We start from the raw sequence: 25,687 nt of genomic DNA, 5'->3' as shown, positions 1-25,687 counted from the left end.
GCATTTAGAGCAGGCCCTGGCATTGTTAGTTAAGCACTCAGCTGACTTCTTTCTCGTACTCTGAGCTCTCCTTTCTCTTTCCTTTTTGTTAATGAAAAGTTGGGCACTTTTTCCTGTGTGCAGCCGCAGAGGAAAGAGCAGCATGACTTATTTCACCTTTGAATGAGTCCAGGAAGCCTCCAGCTGTTATAAAGCTGATTTTTTTCTCACTCTGGTTGTTGGTGCGGGGTGCCCTCTAACCTTCTCGTACATTCTGGTTTGGGGGGCACCGTAGAAAACCAGACTTCCAGGCTCTCCAAGGCTGCAGGCCGAGGGGAAGGGCTTGCACCTTGGTTTCATCGTCTGTCGAGGGCTGTGGGACCAGGCAAGCCCCTTTCCATGCTGTCACCTCTCTTCCTCCCCAGAACCCAGCAGGCAGACGCTTCAGAGAGTTTCACCCAGGCCAGTGTCTGGGAGGCAGGTGGTAGGTGAGCAGAGGGCCTGGGCTAAATCCTGTGTGACCTTGGGCAGATTATTTGACCTCTCTGAGCCCCAGTACCATTATCTGCAAAATGGGACAAATAATCATTTTAGCTTCACTGTATTTAGCACTTGCTGGGCCAGGCCAAGGGCTAGAAAATCTAAATCTAGCCCTGGGCCTTTGTAAAGTGGTGACCATTGGCCACATTTCCTGTTAAAACAAACAGTTTGAGAAAATATGTAACTTACATGAAAGTCACACTGGGATGTTGTAGAGAAGAGGCATTCAACACTTAATACTGGGAAATGCGCCTGGGGCTGCAGATGACCTCTCAGGTTTGTTGAAGCAGCGGAGGGGTTTGCACCTAGATGTGAAGCTTCTTTCCTTCATATCTTAAGTAAGAGTGTGCAGGGGGCTGAGATTTGGGGTGGTGGGGGTCTGTAAGGGTCATATGACTCATGTGCTATGTGACCTTGGACCAGCCACCAGCCCTTTCTGGGCCTTTTTTTCCATCTGTAGACTGTTGCTATAGGCCAGATGTACCCATGTGGCATGGAACAGACTTGAACCAGGAAGGAGGCTGCCTTGGTCCTGGCCCCAAGCCCCACTGGTCCAAGGATGAGAGCCTAACTCCTGGACCTGCAGCCATCCGTTTTGCCTGCAGCTTGCACCCTGGCAAAGATTGACTCCTCACCCCCAGACTGGGCTCAGGCCTCTGAGGCCTAAGCCCTGAGGCCTTGGAGATCCTCTCCAGCTGCCCCTTCTCCATCAGAGCACCTTCTCCAGGGAGCCGTCGCTGACCTCCAGGGCAATCGTGGCAAGGGCTGCCCACAGCACCTGCCCTCCACCTGCACAATCCACCCTCCCTCTACCCTTCTGCACCGGATCATCAGCTATTAATTGGTCCTCACATTTGTATGGCGTTTTTCGATTACAAAGCACTTCCGTGGCCATTCATCTCTTTGAATGGCAATCTGAGCTGCTATTTATTGAGTGCTTCCTGTGTGCCAGGCCCTCTGCTTTCCCTGGCCTCATTCCATGCATTATCTCACTTCAGAGTTTCACAACAATCCTATGAAGTATAAGGGTCCATATTTGCAGGCAAGGAAACTGAGGCTCAAACAAGCTAAATATCTAGCCCCTGGTCACGCAGGGATTTGAATCAAGCTCCATGAAATAATCAGGGTCACCCATAACCTACAGCCTCTGAAGCTGCCGTGTGCACCTGAATCCCTGGGACCTTGTTAAAGTGCAGCTTCTGATTCTGTGGGTCTGGAGTGGAGCCTAGGACTCTGCATTTCTAACAGGCTGCCAGTGATGCTGTTGCTGCCCACGGAGAACCACACTTTGAGTAGCGAGGCTCTGAATCACTGAGCCGTGTGAGACTCCTTTACAGTAGCCTCAGGCTGGCAAGCCTTAGTTTCCTCATCTGTCAGATGGGTGAAATAGCCCTTGGCTTCTAGAGGTGGGAGGAGGACTGGATGACGTAACACCTGTGAAGTGCCTGGCACACAACAGGCGCTCAATAAATGCTGGCTCTTCTCCCTTGGCAGGAGCTGGCATGGGTCTGGGTGCACAACAGACGCTCAATAAAGCCTTGTCCAATGGACTGAGCCTAGCGTTTCTCCCTAAAGGAGAGAATAAACTGTATTATGTTTCCGCTTGGCATGCTGCCAAACCCAATATTAATTTTTTTTCTTGAACCGCAGAGTTTCAAAAAGAAATAAAAGGGAGTAGAGTGATTGCAGTCTGAAGCAAGGCTCTGTAATTTCTGTAATTACAGAACGGGAGCCAAACAAAGCAGGAGTGTGCACAGCGTCACGGGGGGGAGCAGCCCCCTCCCGGCCCGCAGCTCCCCCTCCCCGCCTCTGGCTCTTCCCGGTGCCCCACTCGCTCCCAGTGGGTTCTGGGCCCAGCCCTGGCCCTAGACAATGACAGCCTGAGACTTGGCCTTGGCCTTTCCGCCTCTGCCCAGGTCCCTACCCCACGCAGCCACCCATCCCTCTGATGCAGTAGGACAGAGGGGGATTGTCCAAGGCAGCTGCCACATGCTCCCCTCCCCCAGCCTGCCATCTGGCCTAGGGCTGGGCTGCTGACAGCCAATCCTCCAGCAAGGCTTGCAGGGCCCCACCTCCAAAATAGATCCCCATCCACTCCTCACCGTCTCTGGCCTAGCTGCCACCGTTCAAGCCACCATCATCCCTCGCGTGGACTCTCAGCTCTTAAGGAGCCTCCCCGCTCCCACCCTTGCTCTTGGGCAGCCTCTTCTGGGCAGCCAGGGTGAGACTCATAAATGTAAGTCAGGCCACCACCACCACTTAAACCCTCCACTTTCTCCCTTCCCCTTTAGAATAAAATCTGAGCTCCTTGCCGTGGTCTCTGAGACTTTGCATGATCTAGCCCCTGCCTGCCTCTAACTAGATCTGTCCCCTCCTGCCCTGGGACTCCTGCGACCCTGGCCTCCATGCCGTCTCTCAAACATGCCAAACTTATTCCTGTCTCAGGGCCTTTGCACTTGCTGCTATTCCCTCTCGTTAAAATGCTGTATCCTAGAGCATCACATTTCAAACTGAAAAAAAATTTTGTTCAGGCCAAATAAAACAAGCCCACGGGCCAATTTTGACCCATTTTGCCACTCCTGATCTAGAGCTTCCAGACTCCACATGTTTTCTTTTCCTTACAAAGCATTTCCTCATTCAGGGATTGGCAGACATATTCTTCCTGCTTGGTTTGGCCCCATTTTTATCGATGGTGCTCATTGAGGAAGGATGGGGCATCATGGGAACATCTTTAGCACCTTCCTGTTTCAAATCTCTTTCTCTAACTCCAGTCTCCCCAGAGCCTCCCTGAGTGAGTCTTCTTCTATAATATGAACTTGATCACATTGTCACCCCTGTCCCATCCCTGCAGTTGGTCCCTGAGTTCCCTAGCCTGGCTTTTGAGTCCCTTCACAAACTAAACTTGCTAGCTTCAAACCTCCCTACCTTTGTTCATGTGTTTCCCTCTACTTGGGATGCCCTTTCCCTCTTTTTGAGCCTGTGAACACCTATACAACCTTCAAAACCCAGCTCAAATGTCCCTTCATCTGGAATACCTTCTTTGGCTGAATTAAATCATTCCTTCTAGGCCTGTCTGGTTCATACAGTCTTGTAGCACTTATCACAGAGTATTATGAATAACTGTAGCAGAGCTATTTCTCTTTAAAGGCTGTGACCTTGTCAAGGTCAGGAACCTTGTCTTATTAATCCTTGCCACCTGACCATCCAGCCCAGCTCCGTGCACACATTAGGCTCTCAGTATGTAGTTACAAAATAGAATCTTTCTGCTGGCACCTGTTAGATCACTGGTTCAAACTCTGGTGACCAGTGTGTAGTTCAGGATGCAAAACGCTTGGAACAACTGTCCCATCGCCAGTTCAGCTCTTGGAACGAGCTCAGTAAATGCGTGTTGAATGAATGAAGGTGTGAAGGTGAGTGAATACAGAGGACTTGTCACTTGTGGTCTCATGTTAACCGTACCATTCAGAACGTTGCTTTGGTGGAGTTCAGTGAATGGTGGCACGTGAACGACTGGATTCTTGGTCTGCAGAATATTGCCATCTCACGAGGAAGAATGGGGAGACTCTAGAAGAAGTCCTTGGAAACATGCTTCAAATCATGAGGTGGTGAGGCCTCTCCTTCCACCAGCTCCGCCAGCAGATAAAGGAGGAAGAGGAAAGAGAGGTGGGGCCTCCCTGCCTCCGACCCGCAGAGCCATCCTCCGACCCCAAGCCGCACCAGCGCTGCGGAGCACGGGTGCCAGTTTCAGGAAAGAGAGAGTAACACCGGTGAAAAGGTTGCTTCTGCTTCAGAGATCATTAATTTTCTAGAAAGACAGTGGGTTCCCTTGCCATGAACATGCATGTGCCTGTGCTTTCTGTGTGCTGTTCTTCATGGGGGAGGGGGCGACAGGTGAACCAGCCGGGTCAGGAATTAAAGTTCCCTGAGCAGTGCGTGAATGAGGCCGCTTCCCGGAGCCGCTCTGGGTTAGCACTGGGTCCCAGGCTTTTTCACTAATGGGGGCCCTTTATCATTTTCCTCCCATCGCTGAGATGTTTTGGAATTTCTTTTCTTACCAGATTTTATTTACTACAGAATAATACTTTTTCTTATTAACCAGACACACAAAGGTACCGCTGCTGGCTTCTGACTGGCCCAAGGTGATCAGCTAGACCACTCGGAGCTGGTATAAAGACAGCCCAAAGCAAAGGGCTTGACATTTTTATTAGCTAGTATTCCCCATGACGACTAAAAGATTGATTTATATCTGGCTTCTGAAAATGCTGAAAGTCTCTCCAGGGCCTGAATAATAAGCCCTCAATAAATGTTAGCTGCTGTTCTTATTACAGTTATTGTTGTTACATCATCATCATCTCTGTGGCCTTCTGGGAAACTGAGAACACGAGATTAAGAGCCACGATCCGTACACAGATGGCAGCAATCACAATGATGATAATGGCTGAGATTCCCTGCACCCTCACTGTGAGCCGGGTGTTCTTTCCCATGCTTTACAGGCATGTCTCATTTAATCTTCCCACAACCCTTGGAGGGAGGCATTATTTTCCCCCCATTTTACAGATGAGGATCAAAGAGGTAACGTAACTCGCCCAACGTTAAGTGTCGGAGGGAGCGAAGGTCTGTCTGATTTAGGCCTGGGCTGGTCCTTGCAAGAAGGGCCTTCTCAGTCTGATTCCTCAAAGAAGCATCAGTTATATTAACTCCTGGCTTTACATTCTTGATCCTGGAAAACTCCACATGTGGTTGTGTGGCTCCTCATAGGGAAGTTACAGACGTTTGGCTGAATCTGAATACTTTCCCTAGTTCTGGAAATTGCACATATGTCTTCCTCGTGGTGAGTTCTTTGGAGCAGCTACCCTCTTTGATCTCTCCGGAGGGCTTCAATATACTCATGGAGAAGACGACGGAATAAACTTCCTGGTGAGCCGGAGCTCTCCTCCCTCAGCCTTGAATGGTTCCCTCAAAGGATATACACACCTCGTTCCACCAGGCTCAACACGCCCTGCCATCTTTCTACCTCTCTCTCTGAATGGTGTCAGATGATTCTGTGGCCCAGTGCACACACCAGTTTCCAAAGCCCAGTAGATTTTAGAGTTTGGTTTGATTTGAGTCTCCCTGAGAATCAACAAGGAAACCCAGAATGAAGGCCAGAAGTTGCTGTTGCTGCAGAACACAGGGGTGTGTGCAGAGATTCAGGATTGTAGCAGGAACCCCGGACCCAACCTGCAAAATTGGGGAATTTGTTTTACAACCACGGGGATGCTTTGTAAACTCCGAGAGCAGGAACGTAGCCAGTCTTAAGAAAGCCTGGAACCGCAGAGTAGAATGCCTTGAAGACCCTCTCTTTGTCATTTGATCTCTGCTTTCCTACATCCTCAGCCGACCAACTCTCTCTGCTGCTCTGAGGACAAGGTGGGCAAAAGATGGCTGCCTCAGAGTTTCCAAGTCGCTGGAGAGACTGCCTTCTTTCTCAGCCCTGCACCAGATTCCCAGGGAAGGAGGCTTGATTGACTTGCCAGGGTCAGGTGACCAGCCCTGGTGCAAAGTGGTTGGATCATTTTGAACAAATATGGAGGCTGGTACCCATAAGGTTAAATCGTGGAGACAGTTAAGGGCATCATTGTCTTAACAGTTGATGGTTGACCCTTCCTCCCCAAAAGAGGGTCTGCTTTAGCCTCTCCCCGCTTCCCTGAGGCTGCTCTGTCCCCAAGATTCCCTGGTGGACATAGAATCGGCTGCCTCCTGCCATTCCTGATGTCAGGAGGCAGTCACCCTACCCGGGTCTGGAGTTCCCTCTGATGTTCCCCTGCTCAGGCCAGGATCTAGATGGGCATCTGAGACCATCCTTGAGAACGAGAAGCAGGGTTGGCGGTAAAGTTTGGATTATTCGAAGGTGGTCTGGTCCTCTGTGAACTCTAGGAAGAGACAGTGGAGTTTGGTAACGGGGACTGCATGTGGTGGGGGGATGAGTGCACAGCAAACAGGGTGCCCCCAGGTGGGGCAGAGCTGAGGGGAGGGGCCCCTGGGACAGGGCCAGGCCCACGCCACACGTTGCTTTGCCTCAGCTCCTACACCTGAGAGTGCACTGACCAGTGCTCACGTGCTCCGTTTGTTCTGAGGGTTCCATAAGTTTATTCTGGTATTTTAATTTTTTTTTTAATGTGGAACATTATGGAAATCCAGAAAAGCACAAAGAAGAAAATACAACTCACTTAGAAACTATTCACTGTGAATGTCTTAGGGTATATCCTTCTGGTATTTTAGGTTTTGATTTTTTTTTTAATGAACAGTTTTGGGGGGATGGAGCAAAAATGGGGTCACACTAAATGAACTGTTTTGAAACCTACTTTCTTCACTCTCTCCCATATTCGTACATGGTCTTTGACAACACTTCTGCAAGTTTGCATGGAGGATGGAGAAAAATATCTGCTGCATTCATTGGCTCCCCACGGGGCCCTGAGGAGCTGCAGCCCCTCTCTTGATTTCTCTTTTCCTTCTGGTAAAATTATGGAACGTCTTCCTCACGTCACCCTCATGCCCACCCCCACTACTGTCCCAAGGGCAGCAAGCCCACTCCTGCATGTTCCCAGCGCCGGGCACTGGCGCCTTGCTGTGTGCACTTGCTGTGGTCATCCCTGCTGGGTAGCTCCATGGGGCCCATCCCCAGCTCAGATGCTGGCAGGCTTTCTGCACCCCTGCTGCTCTCTGCCCAGGGCTGCCATCAGCCCGTCTGTCCGTTCAACGCCCCTCCTGTCCTCTGCTTTGCAGGCTCTCACCCAGGGGTTGCAGAGGGAGCTGCTCTGGAGCTGAGCCAGCACAGAAAACCATCAGGTAACATCAACAACCAAAATCAAAACAACCATCCATGGAGTTCCTTTCTGAACCATTTGGGTGAAAAGCACCCTCACAGACATTAAAGTTTATTCTGGCCGTAATTCTACAAGCCAGATAGGATTCCCCCCATTTTATAGGTGGAAAAACTGAGGCCAGAGAAGTCAAGAGTAGTACTTAGGGTCACTCTGCTGGTAAAAGGTGGACTGGAGATTTGAATCCAGGACAGGTCTGATCCAGTGTCATATGCTGTCTTCTACCCCATGCTGCCTCTGCAACTAAAGAGGTAAGAAGGGTGCAGAATGTAGGTAGAACATCTGGGGGAGACCGTGGGTCAGAGAGGTCATCCAAGCTCGTAGTCCTTCCTTGCCTGAGGGCTGGGCTGGGCTCCCGGCCTAAGAATCTCCTTTATTGGGATTTGTTAAAAGTATAGATCCGGGCTGTCTCCTAGAGATTCTGATGTGGCAGATCTGGGGAGGGACCTGGGGACCTGTGTCTTTGTAGAGCTTCCTAAATGACTTGGAAACACAGCCAGGCTTGGGGACTGCTGGTGAAATAGTAGCAGATCCTCACTGTTTGCAGCCACTGGGTGCTCACTAAGTGAAGAACAACAGCCCGATAAGGGGTCTACTACGATCATCCTCAAATTAAAAGATAGGGAGAGTGAGGCCCAGAGAGGTTAAGAAGCTTACTCAAAGTCACACAGCTCCAAAGTGGCAAAGAGGACTTTGATCACGATCAGAGTCTGTGCTCACATACCGCCTTCACTTACCCCTGCAGCCAGGACACCTCCCTATTCAGCCTCACAGGAAAATCCTGCATTGCTTACCCTGCCTTGGCTATTATGGCCTCAGGGAATGGAAAATCTCCCAATTGCATCCTGGGAGGCAAAGATGAAGTGCACATAATATTTCTGTTTGGAATTTTGGTTGCCTGGGGCTACTCTCTGACATGGACACATAACGGAGGGCACGTGACACAGATGGCCAGCGTTGATGCTAGCCCAGGAGACGTCAAGACCACATTCTCACACGCTGACCTTGGAAACAAAAGGCATCTTCCTTCCTCCTGGAGCAGGAGCTGGCAGGAAAAAGAGGGAGAGCCCTCTTTGTCCCTTGGTTTGTGGGTTATTTTGTTTTGTTATTTTGGGGCGACTCCAGGATCTTAACACCTTCAGTGCCTGTCACCCTATCCCTCTGTTCTCCTAGGGTGACCTTGAGCCGCAAAACTGCTGTCCACGTGGACCAGGGCTGACATCACACGTCCGTCTGCCAGGACCCCTGCGTCCAAACTCCGAGACATGGCGACCAATGGCAGCAAGGTGGCCGATGGGCAGATCTCCACGGAGGTCAGCGAGGTCCCCGTGGCCAATGACAAGCCCAAAACCCTGGTGGTCAAGGTGCAGAAAAAGACGGCGGACCTTCCAGACCGGGACACATGGAAGGGCCGCTTCGACTTCCTCATGTCCTGCGTGGGCTACGCCATCGGGCTGGGCAACGTCTGGAGGTTCCCATATCTCTGCGGGAAGAACGGTGGCGGTAGGTGCTGGCCTGGCGACCTCCTGCTGGGTCTGCAACCCCCCCCTCCCGACACACACACACGGAGAGTGTCCTGCTTAGGCATTTTCTGGGGTGACCTTGGGGAAATGGGTCCCCTAAAGACTCCAGTGGGAGTGCCAGGCCCCACCTCCTGCTGCCTGTCCTTTTCCAAAGGATTCCCAAAGGGCAGTAGTCCTCTGTTAATGATGCCAAAAAGTTCCCGTCTTCATTCTGCAAAGTGCAGGGCATGGGTCTTGAGCAAAGGACGTCCTCGGGCCTCACTTTGGCTTTGGGTGCTGCTTTTCAGGCAGAATATAATGAAATCGTGGCAGGGACCCCAGAACGCCCCGCTGTGATGCTCTCTCTGACCGACCGGGTTTCTCAAAGCCCAAGGCCACGAGCATCTCTCTTCTCGACCCCGCAGGGGCCTTCCTGATCCCCTACTTCCTGACGCTCATCTTTGCGGGGGTCCCGCTCTTCCTGCTGGAGTGCTCCCTGGGCCAGTACACGTCCATCGGGGGCCTGGGGGTGTGGAAGCTGGCCCCCATGTTCAAGGGTGAGTGTGCAGAGTGGAGCTGTGGGTCGTGGTCGTGCTCCTGCCCACACCTCCGGGCCCTGGACAGAGGGAGCTGTTGGGTCCTGTCTGAGCAGCGGGGAGCCCTTGCAGGGGCCAGGTGACCCATGGCAATGCTGGTCAGAGGAGGACCCAGTCCAGAGGCCCCGCACGCACGTCAGCCCGCCCTGTCCTGTGAGCTCATTTCCCCAGCAGGGGCTGGGCGCGACTTTCTTTGCTTCCTTGCTCAGTGCCTGACGGACACTCGGGTGGACACGTGGAGGGTCGTGCTTGCCTGGCAAGCCAAGGCCCCAGCCCGCCCTGCAACCAGCCTGTGCTGGGCCCCAGACGCAAGTCCTGGCTCCCTCACTTGCCGTGTGTGTGTGACCTTAGCCAAGTCCCTGCTTCTCTCCAAGGTCCAATGACACTGTAGATGTCCTGGAAAATGACAACAATGACAGGAGCTGGGATGGTTATTATTATTACTGTATTAAATGAAGGTCATGATGATGTGTCTGGTCCCAGGTGTGGGCCTGGCCGCTGCTGTGCTGTCGTTCTGGCTGAACATCTACTACATTGTCATCATCTCTTGGGCCATCTACTACCTGTACAATTCCTTCACCACAGTGAGTGGCCCCTTGGACCGCCCGCCCCCCCAGAAGGAGCCAGACCCAGACCCCACTCTCCCTCCACTGGGACCACCGTTCTGCCGACAGTGCCATTCCTCCGGGTGGCGGGCGTGGTTTGTCTTCAGCAGCCCTTGTGTCCTCGTCATAGCACCATTCGCCCATATTATATGGACCCAGACAGCCTGGGTTCAAATCCTGACCCTAGTCTATACCAACTGTGTTGCTTCAGGAAAGAGACTTAACCTCTCTGAGCCACAGTGCCCTCATTTATAAGATGGGGCTTAAGGTAAAACTCACCTCACCTCATACGGTTGTGTGAGGATTAAGGAGTAATATGTGTAAAGTGCTTAGAACCATACCCAGCAAAGAACAAGCACTGTAAGTGTTCACGGTTAACTTCATCGTGCACGGGCTCAGACGGGCATGGTCACTTAGCCAAGGTCACGTAGCTGGGAAGTGGCCCCAGGGTGGACACAGGAGACCTTATGGTACAGCTCAAGAGAGCTGGTTTTCAGAGTGAAAAGGCTGAGGTTCAAATTTCAGCCCTGACACTTAGGAGCTGTGTGATCTTGAGCAAGTTGCTGCCCCTCTCTGATCTCTAAAATGGGGATCACAACATGACCTGCATCTGGAGCTGTTGGGAATGGGAGGTGAGATAATGGCTGTGAGGAGGCTCAGAGGACCGTGAGGATGCACGGGATGTGCTGGGACCACTGTTGCCAGCTCTTGGGGGCTTATGTGGTTTATCTGTGCCGCTGTGTCTTTGCAGACGCTGCCGTGGAAACAGTGTGACAACCCCTGGAATACAGACCGCTGCTTCTCCAACTACAGCATCGTCAACACCACCACCATGACCAGTGCCGTGGTGGAGTTCTGGGAGTGAGTGCGGGGCCATCCCCAGGGGTGGTGGTGTATCACTCAGGGCCAGTGAGAACAACAGCGAGCTATTCACTGCAAGATTTTAAGCAGGAAAGTGACATGATCAGACATTAGAAGGGGCTGGAGTGGGGACAGAGCAGAAGTGAAGGGGGGTGGGGGTCCTGCTGGGAGGCCGCTGCAGACATCCAGGTGAGCAGCCATGGTGGCAGAACTAAGTCACTGGCAGGTCCCTTGAGCAAACAGCACTTTCTCCCGATTAGTGTAACAGGCCCATGGTCCCCGCCCAGCTCTTGGAGCCCCGTGATCACAGCTATCAGCACCATCACGCCCTGGGCACCCCCGGGTCACTCCAGCCCCTGCCAGCCCCACGTAACTTTGTCCTCTCTCCGATGTTCCACCAGGCGCAACATGCATCAGATGACAGATGGGCTGGATAAGCCAGGTCAGATCCGCTGGCCTCTGGCCATCACCCTGGCCATCGCGTGGATCCTTGTGTATTTCTGTATCTGGAAGGGTGTTGGCTGGACTGGAAAGGTAAGAGGTGTGCACAGTGGGGACCCAAGGGGGACGGGTCTACAAAGGGATCTCTGCTCTGGGTGAGGAGTCCATAGCTCCCAGGAACCCCATCCAACTTTGACTTAAGCAGGTGCCTTCATCTCTCTGTGCCTCGGTTTCCTTTCCTGTAAAATAGGAATAATATCATTACCTACCTTCTGGGCAGTTTTAAGGATTAAAGGAAACACTACAAGTCATGCTCTTGGTGCAGTGCCAGGCTCATGGTGAGTCCCTTGAGAGCGAGATTCCCCTGGGCCGGGCAGAGCCATCGCAAAGCGGAGGGCAAGTGTGGCTCCTGGACCATTTGACAAACCATCCCTGAGATCTACTCTGTTCCAAGCTTTGTTCTAGGTGCAGGTGATCCAGAGGTGAGCACAGTTACAACCCGGCCTTTGAGGAGGTAATAGAGATGGATTGGTTAATGGTTAAATACTCAGGCCCTGTGTTCAAACAGTTCTGGCCCATCTTGGCCATTTATGTGGCTGTGTGACCTGGAACAAATCACTTTGCCTCTCTGAAGCTCAGTTTCCTCTCCTGTAAAATGGGATCAATAACTGCTTATCCATTGGTTTGTTATGTGAATCAAATGAGCTGGTGATTTTGTAAAGAAATCAGAAGCTAGCAAAAGGAGTTGTTATTGTTTTTGTTTTTGTTTTTGGCAGAGGCAGAGCCGTGCCAAGCTGGGATGTCCAGCCTGGGGACACCTGGGGATCAAATTGCCAATCAGATCGGGGGTTAGGTGGGGACTGGCCCCACCCCCACCTCTTTCTGTCTTCAAGCCCCACCCCAGGAGTCTGGGGACAGAAGATGGCCAAGTCTCTCACTGGCCTGGACCGGAAGGAAACTCAGAGGGCAAGGGTATTGTCTGAGGTCTTAGAGCAAGTAAGGGAAAGAAAGGAATTGAACTGAGTCAGGATCAGACAGGGAGGTCTAGACTGCCCAAGAAGCTGAAACGAGCAAAACAGAACCTTAGTGAATTACACACTTGGGCACGGACCCAGCTAATGAAAAGCTGCCCAACTGCAGTCAGGTGGGACCTTTGGACCCACCGGGTTCTCAGAACCAAGGCCGCTGTCAAATATCTCTGTTTTGTCCCTAGGCTAGGTGAGCAGGAGGAGGGCACAGGTGTCTCCCAGCCCAACTTCAGGTAGCAGAAGAATGTAGGGCCCAAGGGCTTTGGAGGAGACAGAGCTGAACTTGAATGTCAGTCCCCTGGGCCCTAGCTGTGTGCACTTGGGCAAGTCACTTCACTTTTCCGAGCCTCAGTTTCCTCATCTGCTAAATGGTCACAATAATAGTGCCTTACAGGGTTGTCTCAAAGACTAAGTGAGATAATCAGTCTGTATAGAATGTAGAGCGTATGCCTACCACACAGTCGGCACTCAATACATTGTGTCTATTATAATTATTTGAGGGTGGTACCTAAAGTTCCTGCTACCTTAGGAGACTGACTACTTCTTGGGGACAGAGAGTAGAGCCCCTCTCACTGCATCTTTTGAGTGAGTCAACCAGTCTATCGATGAGCATTTACTGAGCTCCTACTGTATACCTGGCTCCATGCCAAAGACCCAGTGAAGAGCAAGACATAGATGACATGGATTAAGCATGTTGTATGTCCTCATACACCCAACCTTTCTGAGCAAAAAGGTTGATTGTACCCAGACAAGAAAAAGCTAGGTTCAGAGAGGATAAGAAATTGACCCAGTGTCACACAGCCTGTAGGTGACACAGGTGGTTTTAAATCCCCTTTTCCTAATTGCAAGTACAGTGGTTTTTCTGCTGGATCGTGGCTGCCTTTCCTAAGCCTGAAGAGTCTCAGAGTTGTCAGGGAGGTGAGACTAACCCAGAGAACAATTCACGCTGACCGGGAAGTAGGGGCACATCAGACTTGGAGGTCCAGAGGTCACTGAACTTGAAAGTTGCTCTTTCACACCGGTGAGCAAAGAAATGCCATTTCAGACAGTGACGTCAGTCTCTTGATTATCAATTTAAAATAATCTGTCAGGTGATTATCCTCAGTGCTGGCCCCTTTGTGGGAAAGGCACTCTCTGTAGTACTGGACGAAGTTCGGTTTCTGGGAGGTAATTAGGCAATGTGGATCAGAAAGCCTTGAGAAGTTTATTCCTTTTTACTCAGTAGTTCCACTTCTAAGAATTTTTCTCGAGAATAGTATAATAATTTTGTAGACGAAGTTTTATCTACAGGGTGTCCGGTGTAGTAATATTGAGACTCACATAAAATTGGAAATAACCTGAATGGATAACAGTAGGGGAAATTTTACAAAGGGTGGTGGGACCTCCTGAGGGACTGTTTTGTATAATTAAAAATCACAGTGTTATGAGACAGTAAAACAGCATTCAGTAAACTAAACAAGAAACAAGCTGTATGTACTGTGTTTTTTAACTTTAAACATGTTAAATGAAAAGGCAAGTATATAATTTGCACCTCATTTGAAAGAAAATGTAATCATATATGCAAAGGAAAGTCTCAAAAGAGAACATTAAAATATTAACATCCATTCACTTATGTATTTGTCAGGCAGTTACTGAGTGTCTACTATATACCATGGACTGTTCTAGGCACTGGGAAAACAGAGAAGTGAACACGACAAGCCCTGTCCCTCATGTAACTTGTATTCTACGGGCTGTTGAAAGGAACTTTAATTTGTGTGTGTATTCATGTGTAATTTAAAAATTTCCTTGTCACCACATATATTATTTGAATACTTTAAATAAAAATTAAAAAATAGGAAGGGTAGGGAAAGGGGAAAAAATGGGTGCTGAGCTGGTTGATTCAGACACCAAGGAGCAGCTTTAGAAAAGTGGCCAAGAGGAGCAGGTTAGGAATCCAGGAAGGCTTCCTGGAGGAAGATGAATTGGAACCAAGCCCAGAGCCACAACAGGTAGGGATGTAGGTAAAGTGGTTAAGGAAAGCATGGGTGCGCTGGAAGGGGCGTAACCCTTCGCCCCCTTTCCTGCCAGGTGGTCTACTTCTCTGCCACGTATCCCTACATCATGCTGATCATCCTGTTCTTCCGCGGAGTGACGCTCCCCGGGGCCAAGGAGGGCATCCTCTTCTACATCACGCCCAACTTCCGCAAGCTGTCGGACTCTGAGGTGAGCGACCTCCCGACCTGGTCCTGGAGCGCCCCCCGCTGGGTTAAGAGCACATCTGAGTCCTGAGGCATCGTTTACCACTTTTAGGATAAGTTATCGCACCTCTCGGACCCCGTTATGTAAACTGGGGTTGCTGCCTGGTAGAGCTGGTTAGCACGTGTAAAAGGCCCTGGGGCGTTCCGGGCTATGATTATGATTTTGACTTTTTTTTTTTTTTTTTAATCATTCTGCCTATAGGTGTGGCTGGATGCGGCTACCCAGATCTTTTTCTCCTATGGGCTGGGCCTGGGATCCCTGATCGCTCTCGGCAGCTACAACTCTTTCCACAACAACGTCTACAGGTGCTTCCCCGCGGCCACACCCCTCCGAGACCACGCCCCTCCCCTGGCCGGTCAACTCCACCCATCTCTGAGCCAAAACCTTCTGGCCACTTCTTCCGGTTCTGCCCCTTCCCTGGGGGGGCGAGGGGGGCACACCAGTAGCTCGGCTCACAGGTACCCTCCTCCGCCTGGCCCCTTGATAACCACAGCCCACTAGCTCACCTTCCCGCCAGCCCCACCCTTCCTGACCCCACCCCTCCCTCTCTGCAGGGACTCCATCATCGTCTGCTGCATCAATTCCTGCACCAGCATGTTTGCAGGATTTGTTATCTTCTCCATCGTGGGCTTCATGGCCCATGTCACCAAGAGGTCCATTGCTGATGTGGCGGCCTCAGGTCAGCATCGCACTGGGGAGGGCTGGGGGGAGGGGCTAACCCCGCGGGCTTTGCGATCTTCATCGCTGTCACCGTCATCACCACTGTGGCTCGCTGGCGTTGAGTGTCCCTACCTGCCAGCAGTGCCCTGAGCATTTACATGGACAGTGTCCCTGAATCTTCCCAACACTATGGGGTCAGTGCTCTTGTTATCCTCATCTCATAGGTGAGGAAACCGAGACTCACCAAGGTCACCTACCCAAATTAACAGAGCTCAAAGGTGGTAAGGACTGGAGTTGACCCCAGACCTGGCTGGTTGCCAAGCCAGGCCATACTGGCAACTCCAGCACGATCCTGGACATCTGCGGGGAGCAGACCTACTCTTGCCCCCTGGGATATCAGCTTTGGTCCAACCCAGACACCTTCACCATCGTGACTCAAAGCACCCCCATCGGTGCTTTTGTCCCAGTTCCAAAAAGTTTCTCACCGAGTGGTCTGTGCCCACTCTGCTCTCCACAGTCATCCATGCCACAGGGTCCAAGGACAGCCCCAGGCACACCCCCTTCCCTGCTCAAACGCGGGGGACCCACTGTGTGCTCAGCAGAGGCTCAGGGAGGCAATGGGACCTGTCCCTTCTCTGTCGTGGGGAGCTGGGCGTGTCGTGCGGAAAGGAACATTCCCCTCCAAGGGCTTGCTCTCCCCTGCACGGGCAGCGTACCATCTCATTTCTCTGGAACTTCCCAGCCAACCCCCTTTCCAGAGCCAGACCCCAGAGAGGTTACAGTCTCTTTCCTTCTTCCACGGTTTTCCCTGATCTCCTGAATACCTGCCCCCAGACACTCAAACACAGTGTCCCAAACTCCTCAAGCCTTCTCCTACCCTGTTCTCCCATCATAGCAAAGGGTTCCAGTGTCTAGTGCCCAGGCCAGACCCCCAGCATAATCCTGGACCCTTCCTTCGTCTTCCCTCACCTTCCCTCGCAAACCAGCCAAAACCAGGGCCTGCCCACTCTGCCTTCTGAGTATCTCTCCATCCGGCCCCCTGTCTGCGCCTGCACTGTCCCCAGTCCCCACCGCTGGCCAGGCCACTGCAATCCCTCCTCTTATCTCACTGGTCCCCTTGCCTCTGAACCCAACTCTGTAGCCTCCTGCTTCCCCCTTCCTCAGCCCCTCCCCACAACTGTTTCCTTGTCTGGAAAAGGAGGCTGATAACACTCACCGAAACGTTTACTCTGAAGATGAGATGAAATACAGCTTAGGAAGTGGGTGCGCTGGGGATGCCGCAGGTGCTCGGCGCCTTGTATTTTTTCCTCTTCTGCCCTTCCTGCCACAGGCCCTGGGCTGGCATTCCTGGCATATCCGGAGGCGGTGACACAGCTGCCCATCTCTCCCCTCTGGGCCATCCTCTTCTTCTCCATGCTGCTCATGCTGGGCATTGACAGCCAGGTGAGGATGCCCTCCCTGGCACCTTGAGGAGCCCCCACCCAGCCTCACTGGTCCAGGACCAAGCAGGGAGAGGAACCCATTGTCTTAGGCCCCCTAGAAGCTGGCCAAGAGTTTCAAACCCCTAGGATGTTCTACCACGTGAGACTTCAGGGATCAGCTCAGCTACCTTCCCCATTTTCCAGATGGGGAAACGGATGCCCAGGGGGAAGGGATTCTCCTGAGGTCACAGAGGGAGGCAGAGGGAGAGTCAGGCCTGGAACCCAGGTTTCCCCTGGCCCTGCCGTCCCCACAGGGTGAGGCTTCGGGTGGGTGGGGCTGGGGCTGCCTGGGGTGGCTGACCTCCACCCCCCGCAGTTCTGCACAGTGGAAGGCTTCATCACTGCCCTGGTGGACGAGTACCCCAGGCTGCTCCGCAACCGCAGGGAGCTCTTCATCGCCGCCGTCTGCATCGTCTCCTACCTGATCGGCCTGTCTAACATCACCCAGGTGAGCGCGTCAGCACCTGGCACACCTCTGCTGCTGCCCGCCCGGGGCCACTCCCAGGCCCTCTGCGCCCCAGCCTTGTCCCATCCCACCTTTCATTTTGGTGGACAAGACTGACATGCTAATTAGATCATTAAATGTCACGAAGAACAGAGGATAGTGGGACAGAGCATGAATAGCAGGGGTGGGAAGGACGGTGCCTTGGACAGAGTAGTCAGGGCAGTCCCTCTGAGGAAGTGACATTTGAGCTGAAACTCACATGGCGAGGAAGAGCCAGCCAGGGGAAGATCTAGCTAGGGGAGGAAAGCACAGCAGGTGCAAAGGCCCTGGGGTGGGAATGGGCTTGGCAAGCTTGAGGGACAGAAACAAGGCCAGCGTGGTAGCGACAGAGGGAGTGGGAGAGTAAGTAGTGGATGCAGAACCAGATCATGCAGGACCTTCCAGGGCAGGCATTTGGAATTTTATTTTATTTTATTTTACTTTATATCTCTTTACATTTTATATATTACATTACAGTCTTATTTAAGCTATGGAAGAGCTTATGGAGAGAGACATGACTGGTTTAACATTGTGAACAGATGGCTCGGATGACCAGCTCCTCTTTCTGCCCTCCAGCCCTCCCAGAAATGGGGCATTTCCCTCCGCCACCTGGGCATTTTCTTCCCAGTCCCCAGAGTCCATGCCCACATCCTTGCAGGGTCACAAAGACCTCTGTGCTTCCTCTAATCTACCCTCAAGCCTTCTTGCTGCAGTGTAGCCTAATCCCAACCTACACAGCCTGTGTTGACCGTGAACTGAATGCCCTGGTCCCCAGGGGAAGTGGACCCTCTCTCACCTCTTTTGCTTTCGCAGGGGGGCATTTATGTCTTCAAACTCTTTGATTACTACTCCGCCAGCGGCATGAGCCTGCTGTTCCTCGTGTTCTTTGAATGTGTCTCCATTTCCTGGTTTTATGGTAAGCACCAACCCCTCCTCCCTCCCTCCCTCGTTCATTTGTTCATTCATTCATTCACCCCTTTCTTCAGTCATCATTCAGCAAATACGACTTGAACACCAGGCCCTCTCCATACATTAATTTATTTGGTCCTCACTGCAGTTCGATGAAGTTAGCACAGGACGTCCCGTGTTTAGAAGATACCGTAAGAAGAAGAGTTAAATCAACTCATTTAAAATGGGAGTCAAAATTTCTTCATAAATTTTGCCATAAAAGACTTGTTTGAGATTTTATCTAGAAAAAGGAAACTGAAACTATAAAAAAGTTCTAAAGTTAAATATTTTTTAAAAGCTAGGCTATAATTAAAAGTATGCACTATCTTAGAATGTAGGACATGATGATTTTTATTTGTTGATTTTGTGGCTTAAGTTTCCAGACCCAACTGCGTGATAGTGAAAAGGCTGTCCTTCCGCGCACTTTGGTTGTTACAGCTAGATGGTGTTTTTGGAAGAAGTGTTCTCCAGGGTCCCTCTGGGTCCTTGGTATTCTGTGTATGTTGTTTGTAGTCCTGCCACCTCACCCTCCTCATCATTTTCTTCTTGCTTTCTAACTGGTCTAGTGCTGTCAGGTCCTCACTGTCAGTGACTTTGCTGATAATCTGAGCAGTGCCCAGTGCCCAGTGTCACTCTCATGAACTTCAGGACATCTGCAGTGTTTTTTTTTTGCAAGATTGGCAGTTCTTCTTTGCAATTTGCAATCTATCACCAGTTGCTTATGCATCAGATCAGCAGGGAAAACCGCCCCTGCCCAGCAAAGCTTTGAAGGAATGGCTGGGAGAGATGTTGGGTGGGAGGGACACTGAGAGTGACGGGGGTGCTTTTTGTAAGTACATCTTTTTGTTGGTGGATGTTTTCACATTCAGGTGACTTGCTTCCCCATACGACTCGTTTGCTGGGGGATTTGGTTATTGAATACTTAGCTAATAAGGACCCCCACCCCCACCCCAGAGCATTAGCCCCATGTTACAGATGAGGAAACTGAGGCTCAGAGAGGTTAGGTGACTTGCCCGTGGTCACACTGTGAGAAAACAGCAGGTCGGGGCCTTGAGCCTGCAGCCCCCACAGCTCGCTCATCCCTCCTGCTCTTGCTCCAATTGTCACAGGTGTCAACCGATTCTATGACAATATCCAAGAGATGGTTGGCTCCAGGCCCTGTATCTGGTGGAAGCTCTGCTGGTCCTTCTTCACTCCCATCATTGTGGCGGTAAGGGCAGGGCCAGACCGGGCCCTGGGGTGACTCAGGTCCAGAGAGAAACTTCTGGAGCCAAAGGCAGGTGGAAGAAGCCCACAGACCTCTGTTCCCTAGTAATACTATTCTCTCATTTGTGCTGAGCATCTACTCTGTGCCCTGCATGGTACCAGACATGCTGCAGCATCCTCAAACATTAGCACAATAGGCATTATTGCCCCACTTTACTGCTGTCGGACTGGGGCTCACCAGCCAGCATCACCCAGTGGGCTGGTGCTGTGCTCAAACCTGATTCTGAAGCCAAACCAGTCACATGGAGAGGCCTCTTATCCTCAGCATCCCCCATTCCCTCCTGCAAGGGGAAGCCGAGGCATGAGCAGGCCTGGGAGGGGCTGCCCAGGTCCTTGCAGTGGGGCTGGGCCACTGCATATGTTGTGTCCTGCACAGGGACACTCAGCCAGTGGCCGACTGGGGGCGACCTCCCACCCTTGTTCTGCTTGACAAACTGGTTAACCTGGAGGAGGGGATGCCTTTTTCTATTGGCTTTCCCGGAGAAGCTACCTTTTGCTATTGGTCCTTCCAGAGAAGGCACCTTCTTCATATTGGCTCTCCCAGAAGGCATGCCCTTTTCTGTTGGTTGCCACAGAGAAGGCACCTTTTTCTGTTGGTCCTCCCAGAAACAGTGGCTTCTTCTGTTATACACAAAGGCGCCTTATGTCCTAGCAGTGGCCTTGGGTGCAGGATTCCCAAGATGCTGGGCCCCTGTGAGGGTCAGCCCCAGGGCAGGGCTGGAGGGCAGTGGACCTATCAGCTGCAGGGTCTAGGGAGGGGCCTTGGCAGTCCAGTCTGGGTGACTGCCTGCCCCCCTCCTCTCTCCTGTCCTTCCCCAGGGTGTGTTCATTTTCAGTGCTGTGCAGATGACCCCTCTCACCATGGGAAGCTACGTTTTTCCCAAGTGGGGCCAGGGTGTGGGCTGGCTCATGGCCCTGTCTTCCATGGTCCTCATCCCCGGGTACATGGCCTACATGTTCCTCACCTTAAAGGGCTCCCTGAAGCAGGTAAGTCCCTTCTTCACCCTTCTTGTCGCTGGGCCCCTTTCCCGCTGTGTTGGGCACCACGCCTACCCTCGTGGAGCACAGTCTATTTGGGGAGACAGACAAGTTGATAGCCAGTGAAAGTAGAGTGTCAGAGGTCACGATTGGGGTGGACCAGGGAGACATTCTCCTGCATTGTGGAGGGTTAGAGAAGGCTTCCTAAAGAGGGGACAGCAAAGAAGAGGACTAAGGACCAGCCAGACTTAAAAGTAGAAGCAGGGGAAAGAAAAAAAGATACAAATGAAGTTATTTACAAGACAGAAGTAGACTTACAGACATAGAAAACAAACTTATGGTTACCAAAGGGAGGTAAATTAGGAGGTTGAGATTAACATATACACACTACTATATATAAAATAGATAAACAACAAGGACATACTATAACACAGGGAACTATACTCAATATTTTGTAATAACCTATACGAGAAAAGAATTTGAAAAAGAATGTGTGTATATATATGTATACATATATATATATAAGAATATATATATATACATATATATATAAATAAAACCGAATCACTGTGCTGTACACATGAAACTAACATAAAATCAACTCTACTTCAATTAAAAAATAAACAAATAAATAATAAAAGTAGAAGCAGAGAGAATGTTCCTGGAAGGGGATGGGAAGCGTGTGCAAAGTCCCAGGGGTATAAACTGATCAGTGTGGCTGGAGGTAGAGTGGGGAGGGGTGCAGGGAGGTGATAAGACATGAGGCTGGGAATGTAAGAAGGCTGGACCAGATCATGAAGGGCTTTGAAAATCAGGACAAGAACTTTGGACTTTATCCTGAGTTTATCCAACGGCAAATGGGGAGCCGTTGTGGCTTCAGAGCAGATGAAGGGTGGGATCAGATGTGTTAAGAGCTTAACTCTAGACCTCATGTAAGGCACGCTGCCCCCAGCAGGGACCCACTGACACAGAGGTCCACGTCAGCTCTTTGTTAAATTATATTGAATTCTTGAGTGAAACAAGGCAGTGCTGGAGGTCCAGGTGGTGAGACATTGATGAAGTAAGTGTAGCCTGGGGAGATTTCACTGAGGAGGGGTGGAAGGCCACAGCTGGGAGGACCTAGATCTGTGCCTGTCAGCCTTATTCCCCACCAAGATGTCCCTGCCAGACACACTCAGAGCCAGAAGGAGGGTCTGTAAGGTCTGCATCATAGGGGTGGTGTGTTGTGCGCAGCCCCCCGACTTGCTGGGCCAGCCTCCTCCCTTCACAGAAAGAGCACGTGAGGCGCTGGCTGGGGGAGCTGCTTCCCCATCCCTTGCAGTCAGGTGTTAGCAGAGCTGGGGCCTTACAGCCCTTTCTTCCAACTCCAGGTCCAACACTTTTGTTTACCATGATTCGCTGCTGTGTCTCAAAAGGTAGTCAGGTCTTAGAGTGGCAGAGAGGCAGAAGGGGTGCATTTGTGGAAGGGAGCAGAGCCTGTGCAAAGGCCCAGCGGTGGGAAAGGGAAGACGCGTCTGAGGACAGTGCGCTGATGGGGCAGGATGGCAGGGGGTGTGTGCAGAGAAGGTGGGGGGGGGTTGCACCCCTTCAGCAAACATGCATTGAACACCTGCTATGTGCCAGACACTACTGTCAGTGCTGGGGACACAGCCATGAGCAAAAGTCCCACCCTCGTGGACCTTACATTCTGAGAGGGGAAGATCAGCAATTAACAAAATAAAGTCACATTTGATGGGGATGAGGACTATGGAGAAAGAGGGTGTAGGGGGTGCTGGGCAAGCCCTCGCTGAGGAGATAACGCTGAGCCAAGACCTAAGGAGATAGAGACCGAGCTGTGTCACTGTCTGGAAGGAGGGATGTCCCTGGAGGAGGGTACGGCAAGTGCAAAGGCCCTGGGACAGGTGCTTGCTTGGTGCTTGTGAGGGGCAGTGAGGAGGGCAGTGTGGCTGCAGGGTAGTGAGCAAGGGGGTGAGGGGAGAACACTGAGGTCTGCGGTGATGGGCGCCGGGTCCTGTGGGGCCTTGTAGGACTTTGGTGAAACGGGAGCCATTGTGGGGTCCTGAGGAACAGAAGGATGTGATCTGACTTCTGTTTTCACATAACCCCTCTGGCTGGGGTGTTGAGAATAGAATGAAGGGGATGAGGGGCTAGAATGGAAGTGGAGGGCTGGGGGCAGTTACTGCAATGACCCAAGTGAGAGGGAGTGGGTGTGGCCCAGGGGAGCTTTGGAAGGTGTGCAGGAGGGGGCTGGCACCTGGGAGCACCTCGCAGGCAGAACAAACAGGGGAGACTTGAGAAGAGGGTGGGCCAACGAGAGGCCAGCCTCCTTCCATCCCAGCCTGAATCCTCCCACTGTCCACAGCGCATCCAGGTCATGATCCAGCCCAGCGAAGACATCGTCCGCCCCGAGAATGGTCCAGAGCAGCCCCAGGCCAGCAGCTCAGCCAGCAAAGAGGCCTACATCTAGGGGTGCAGGGCGGCTCGCCCACCCACAGTCTCACCCCACCCTGGCTGCACACGACCACCACTTGATGTCTGAAGATACCGTCTATCTCAACCTACCTCGAGTGGCGAGTCCAGACACCATCACCATGCAAAGAGAGGGAGGTGGGGACAGTCACACCCCCGTGGGCCCCGCCGTGGGCAAAGAAGATGCCCGATGGCTCCAGCACCTGCGGGCTGGTGACCTTTTTAATCTGGGCCCCATCAGCATCAAGCAGTCGGCCTGTGTGACCGCTGTGATAGATCATTTTTATCCCGCCAGCGAGTGTGATGCGGAGAGGCCGCACACTCCTGGCTTTTAGTTGTATTCCTGACTGTTCTCTTACTGCCGAAACCCATGACTGTTATCTCGGACTTGGCAGGAGTTCGGTTCCGTCGGAACACTGCTCTGTGCACATGAAAAGGGCATTTTGTATAATGGACATTTCCAGGGAGAGCTCACTCTTAAGAGCAGAGAGCCAGCAGAGCTCTTTCATTTTTTGGTTTTCTCCTTCCCGAGGCAGCTTGACAACCCCCAGCCCCTTCGGTATTCCCAGAACTGCTTTCTCAAGCACTCCGCCCCGTGTCCTGTTTCCCTGCCGCCCGGCGGAATGAGCATCTCTGCACTAAGCTTCCCTGCCCCCCGCTCCGCACCAGGCCATTCTGATTGCGCCTGGCCCAACAGCGATCATTCCCGATGGGCGCTGCTCCTCGGAAAACTGCCACAAGCACAATTGATTTTTTTATCACCATTCCGGGGACCTCAGATCCCGCTGGGGAAATTCCCTAATCAGGAGCCCCAGTTTCTCTTAGGCTGCCCGGCTTTGCAGAGCACAGAACAGTTGCAGAGGAAATCAAAGTGAGGCTCTGTCCTTGAGGCAAAGTGGATCCAGTGATCTTTCTGTCTCCTTCTTAAAATGTCTCCCTCACTGCAACCCCAGTCAAGGCTGCTGCCCTCTCCCCTTCTCTGAAGTTCCCCAGTGAGAATCTCCTCACTGCCACTAAAATCTACCAGCCCAGTAACTGAGGAGCTAGTGTTAATCCAGACCTGCCCCGCCAAGTGCTTCCGAGATTAAAGCTGCTTCGTCGGGAAGTAGTATTTGTTCCGTTCCAGAACTGGGCTCCACAGTGGTGGCAGCAAATCGGGTGAAGACAGTTTCTTGCAACTCAGCGCTTCTCATTTGCCAGGAACATGGGTTCCCATGTAGCAAATCGTATGTTGTGCCCTGTACTCCTTAGGTAGTTAATTCACGAGTTGTGTTTTACGACTAATCCTTAATAACTATGGTAAATAACTGTGACTGTGGGTTTTTTAATCTGTCATCCGCGTCCAAAAGTCATCCGCGACCAGCATACCAGTTCTTGCAATAAGGTATTACCCTCAGAATATTAAGCACATTCTTGTAGAGAAAAGACAAAAAGTCTGCGTACACATATAAATGCACACATATGTACATTCATCCTCACGCGTGGTACATAGGGTCTCATTTGATATTGTGTAGGAAATCTAAAAGCTTTTCCTGAAGTCATCTGTAAAATAGTCTCATTACTAAGGCATCCCAAATGCCAACTGGTGAATCCAGGATCAAAATGCATATGTATTGTTAAATTATAGGGTTTAGAACAAGAGGAACCCTTCACTGTGTCTCATGGTCCCACCCCGCATCCTTTGTGTGAATTCCTTTAGAATAAGGGCAGGAAGACTTTGAACTTTCTCTTTGTTCTTCATTCTGAAACTAAGAACAAGTCTTTCGAAGACAAATGCAGCGTATTTAATGTTTGTAATCAAATCTAAGTGAGATGTTTGGCAAGAAATCCCTTAACTGATTTCCATCCAAACCTACTTACATAGCACAATATTATGTGTCGTACAGTTACTGTGAGAACTGTGAATATGTGTAACTTTTTTTAGTATTTGCCCTGGGGAGGGAAAGATATTGTATTATCATATATGCTTTTTTTTGCAATAAGGATTTATTCTCAGAACACCAAGTAAATCTATCTCTATATTAAAAAAATATATGTAATATATACATATTCAAACTATATACAGAGCCTGTTTTAAAAAAAAATTACAGTATTATTTAGTAAAATTATCTGTTCTATGGACCAAATGTAAAATATTTATACATGAAGATGCATTTTAAATGTCTATAAATGGTGTTATAACTAGAGCACGGGCGTTATGTACGTTTCTAAGAATATAGAGGAAAAATAATAAAGGTTCTATGATATACAATGGCAGACCTTCAGTTCTTTGGGGTGGGGGTCACAATAGCCCCTTTCATCAAAACAACGATAGATACACACAAAACATTTTTCCCCAACAGAGAGAGATTTGGGCTCAAAATCCAGGGACATGGAACTGGACTTCCCCAGAAGTCTTGGAATGAGTGGATAGAAAATGATTCTGAGCCACAGAAGAGAGGTGCTTTCACTGTTGTAAGAAACTTAAATGTGGTCAACTAAATGAAGGTCTAAAACTAGGATAATAGAAGCACATTGAGTTAACAACATTTGCTCCCTCGTGACTCATTCCTCAAAATATTTAATTTTAAAATCGTATTTAAAATTTGAATTCTACAGAGAAGTTGTAAGAAAAGTTCAACAGTCACCCAGGTTCACCAGTTTTTGACATATTGCCACCTTAAGTCTGTCCGTCAAGGTTCAGTCTGGGAAGCAGAACCACTATGAGTATTATGGAATAAGGGGTTTATTAGAGGAACAAGCCTTATA

General features: G+C 50.9%; 1 protein-coding gene across 1 annotated transcript in view; it reads left to right on the top strand.

Moving 5' to 3' along the window:
- Window positions 1-25,192, top strand: part of SLC6A1 (solute carrier family 6 member 1) — a 39,391-nt gene extending 14,199 nt beyond the window's left edge. Inside the window, exons 2-16 of the mRNA XM_057554011.1 lie at window positions 7,285-7,347; window positions 8,556-8,885; window positions 9,310-9,441; window positions 9,964-10,064; window positions 10,837-10,946; window positions 11,348-11,480; window positions 14,483-14,617; window positions 14,855-14,958; window positions 15,208-15,332; window positions 16,644-16,756; window positions 17,111-17,242; window positions 18,092-18,194; window positions 19,336-19,436; window positions 20,312-20,479; window positions 22,833-25,192. Coding sequence (XP_057409994.1) covers window positions 8,648-8,885; window positions 9,310-9,441; window positions 9,964-10,064; window positions 10,837-10,946; window positions 11,348-11,480; window positions 14,483-14,617; window positions 14,855-14,958; window positions 15,208-15,332; window positions 16,644-16,756; window positions 17,111-17,242; window positions 18,092-18,194; window positions 19,336-19,436; window positions 20,312-20,479; window positions 22,833-22,937 — 1,800 coding nt within the window. The 5' untranslated portion in view covers window positions 7,285-7,347; window positions 8,556-8,647 and the 3' untranslated portion in view covers window positions 22,938-25,192. The remainder of the gene's footprint in view (window positions 1-7,284; window positions 7,348-8,555; window positions 8,886-9,309; window positions 9,442-9,963; window positions 10,065-10,836; window positions 10,947-11,347; window positions 11,481-14,482; window positions 14,618-14,854; window positions 14,959-15,207; window positions 15,333-16,643; window positions 16,757-17,110; window positions 17,243-18,091; window positions 18,195-19,335; window positions 19,437-20,311; window positions 20,480-22,832) is intronic.
- The last annotated feature ends 495 nt before the right edge of the window (window positions 25,193-25,687 follow it).

Source organism: Balaenoptera acutorostrata, chromosome 10 (genome assembly GCF_949987535.1).
Source record: "Balaenoptera acutorostrata chromosome 10, mBalAcu1.1, whole genome shotgun sequence".
NCBI lineage: Eukaryota > Metazoa > Chordata > Mammalia > Artiodactyla > Balaenopteridae > Balaenoptera > Balaenoptera acutorostrata.
This window is presented reverse-complemented; position numbering and strand designations above follow the sequence as displayed.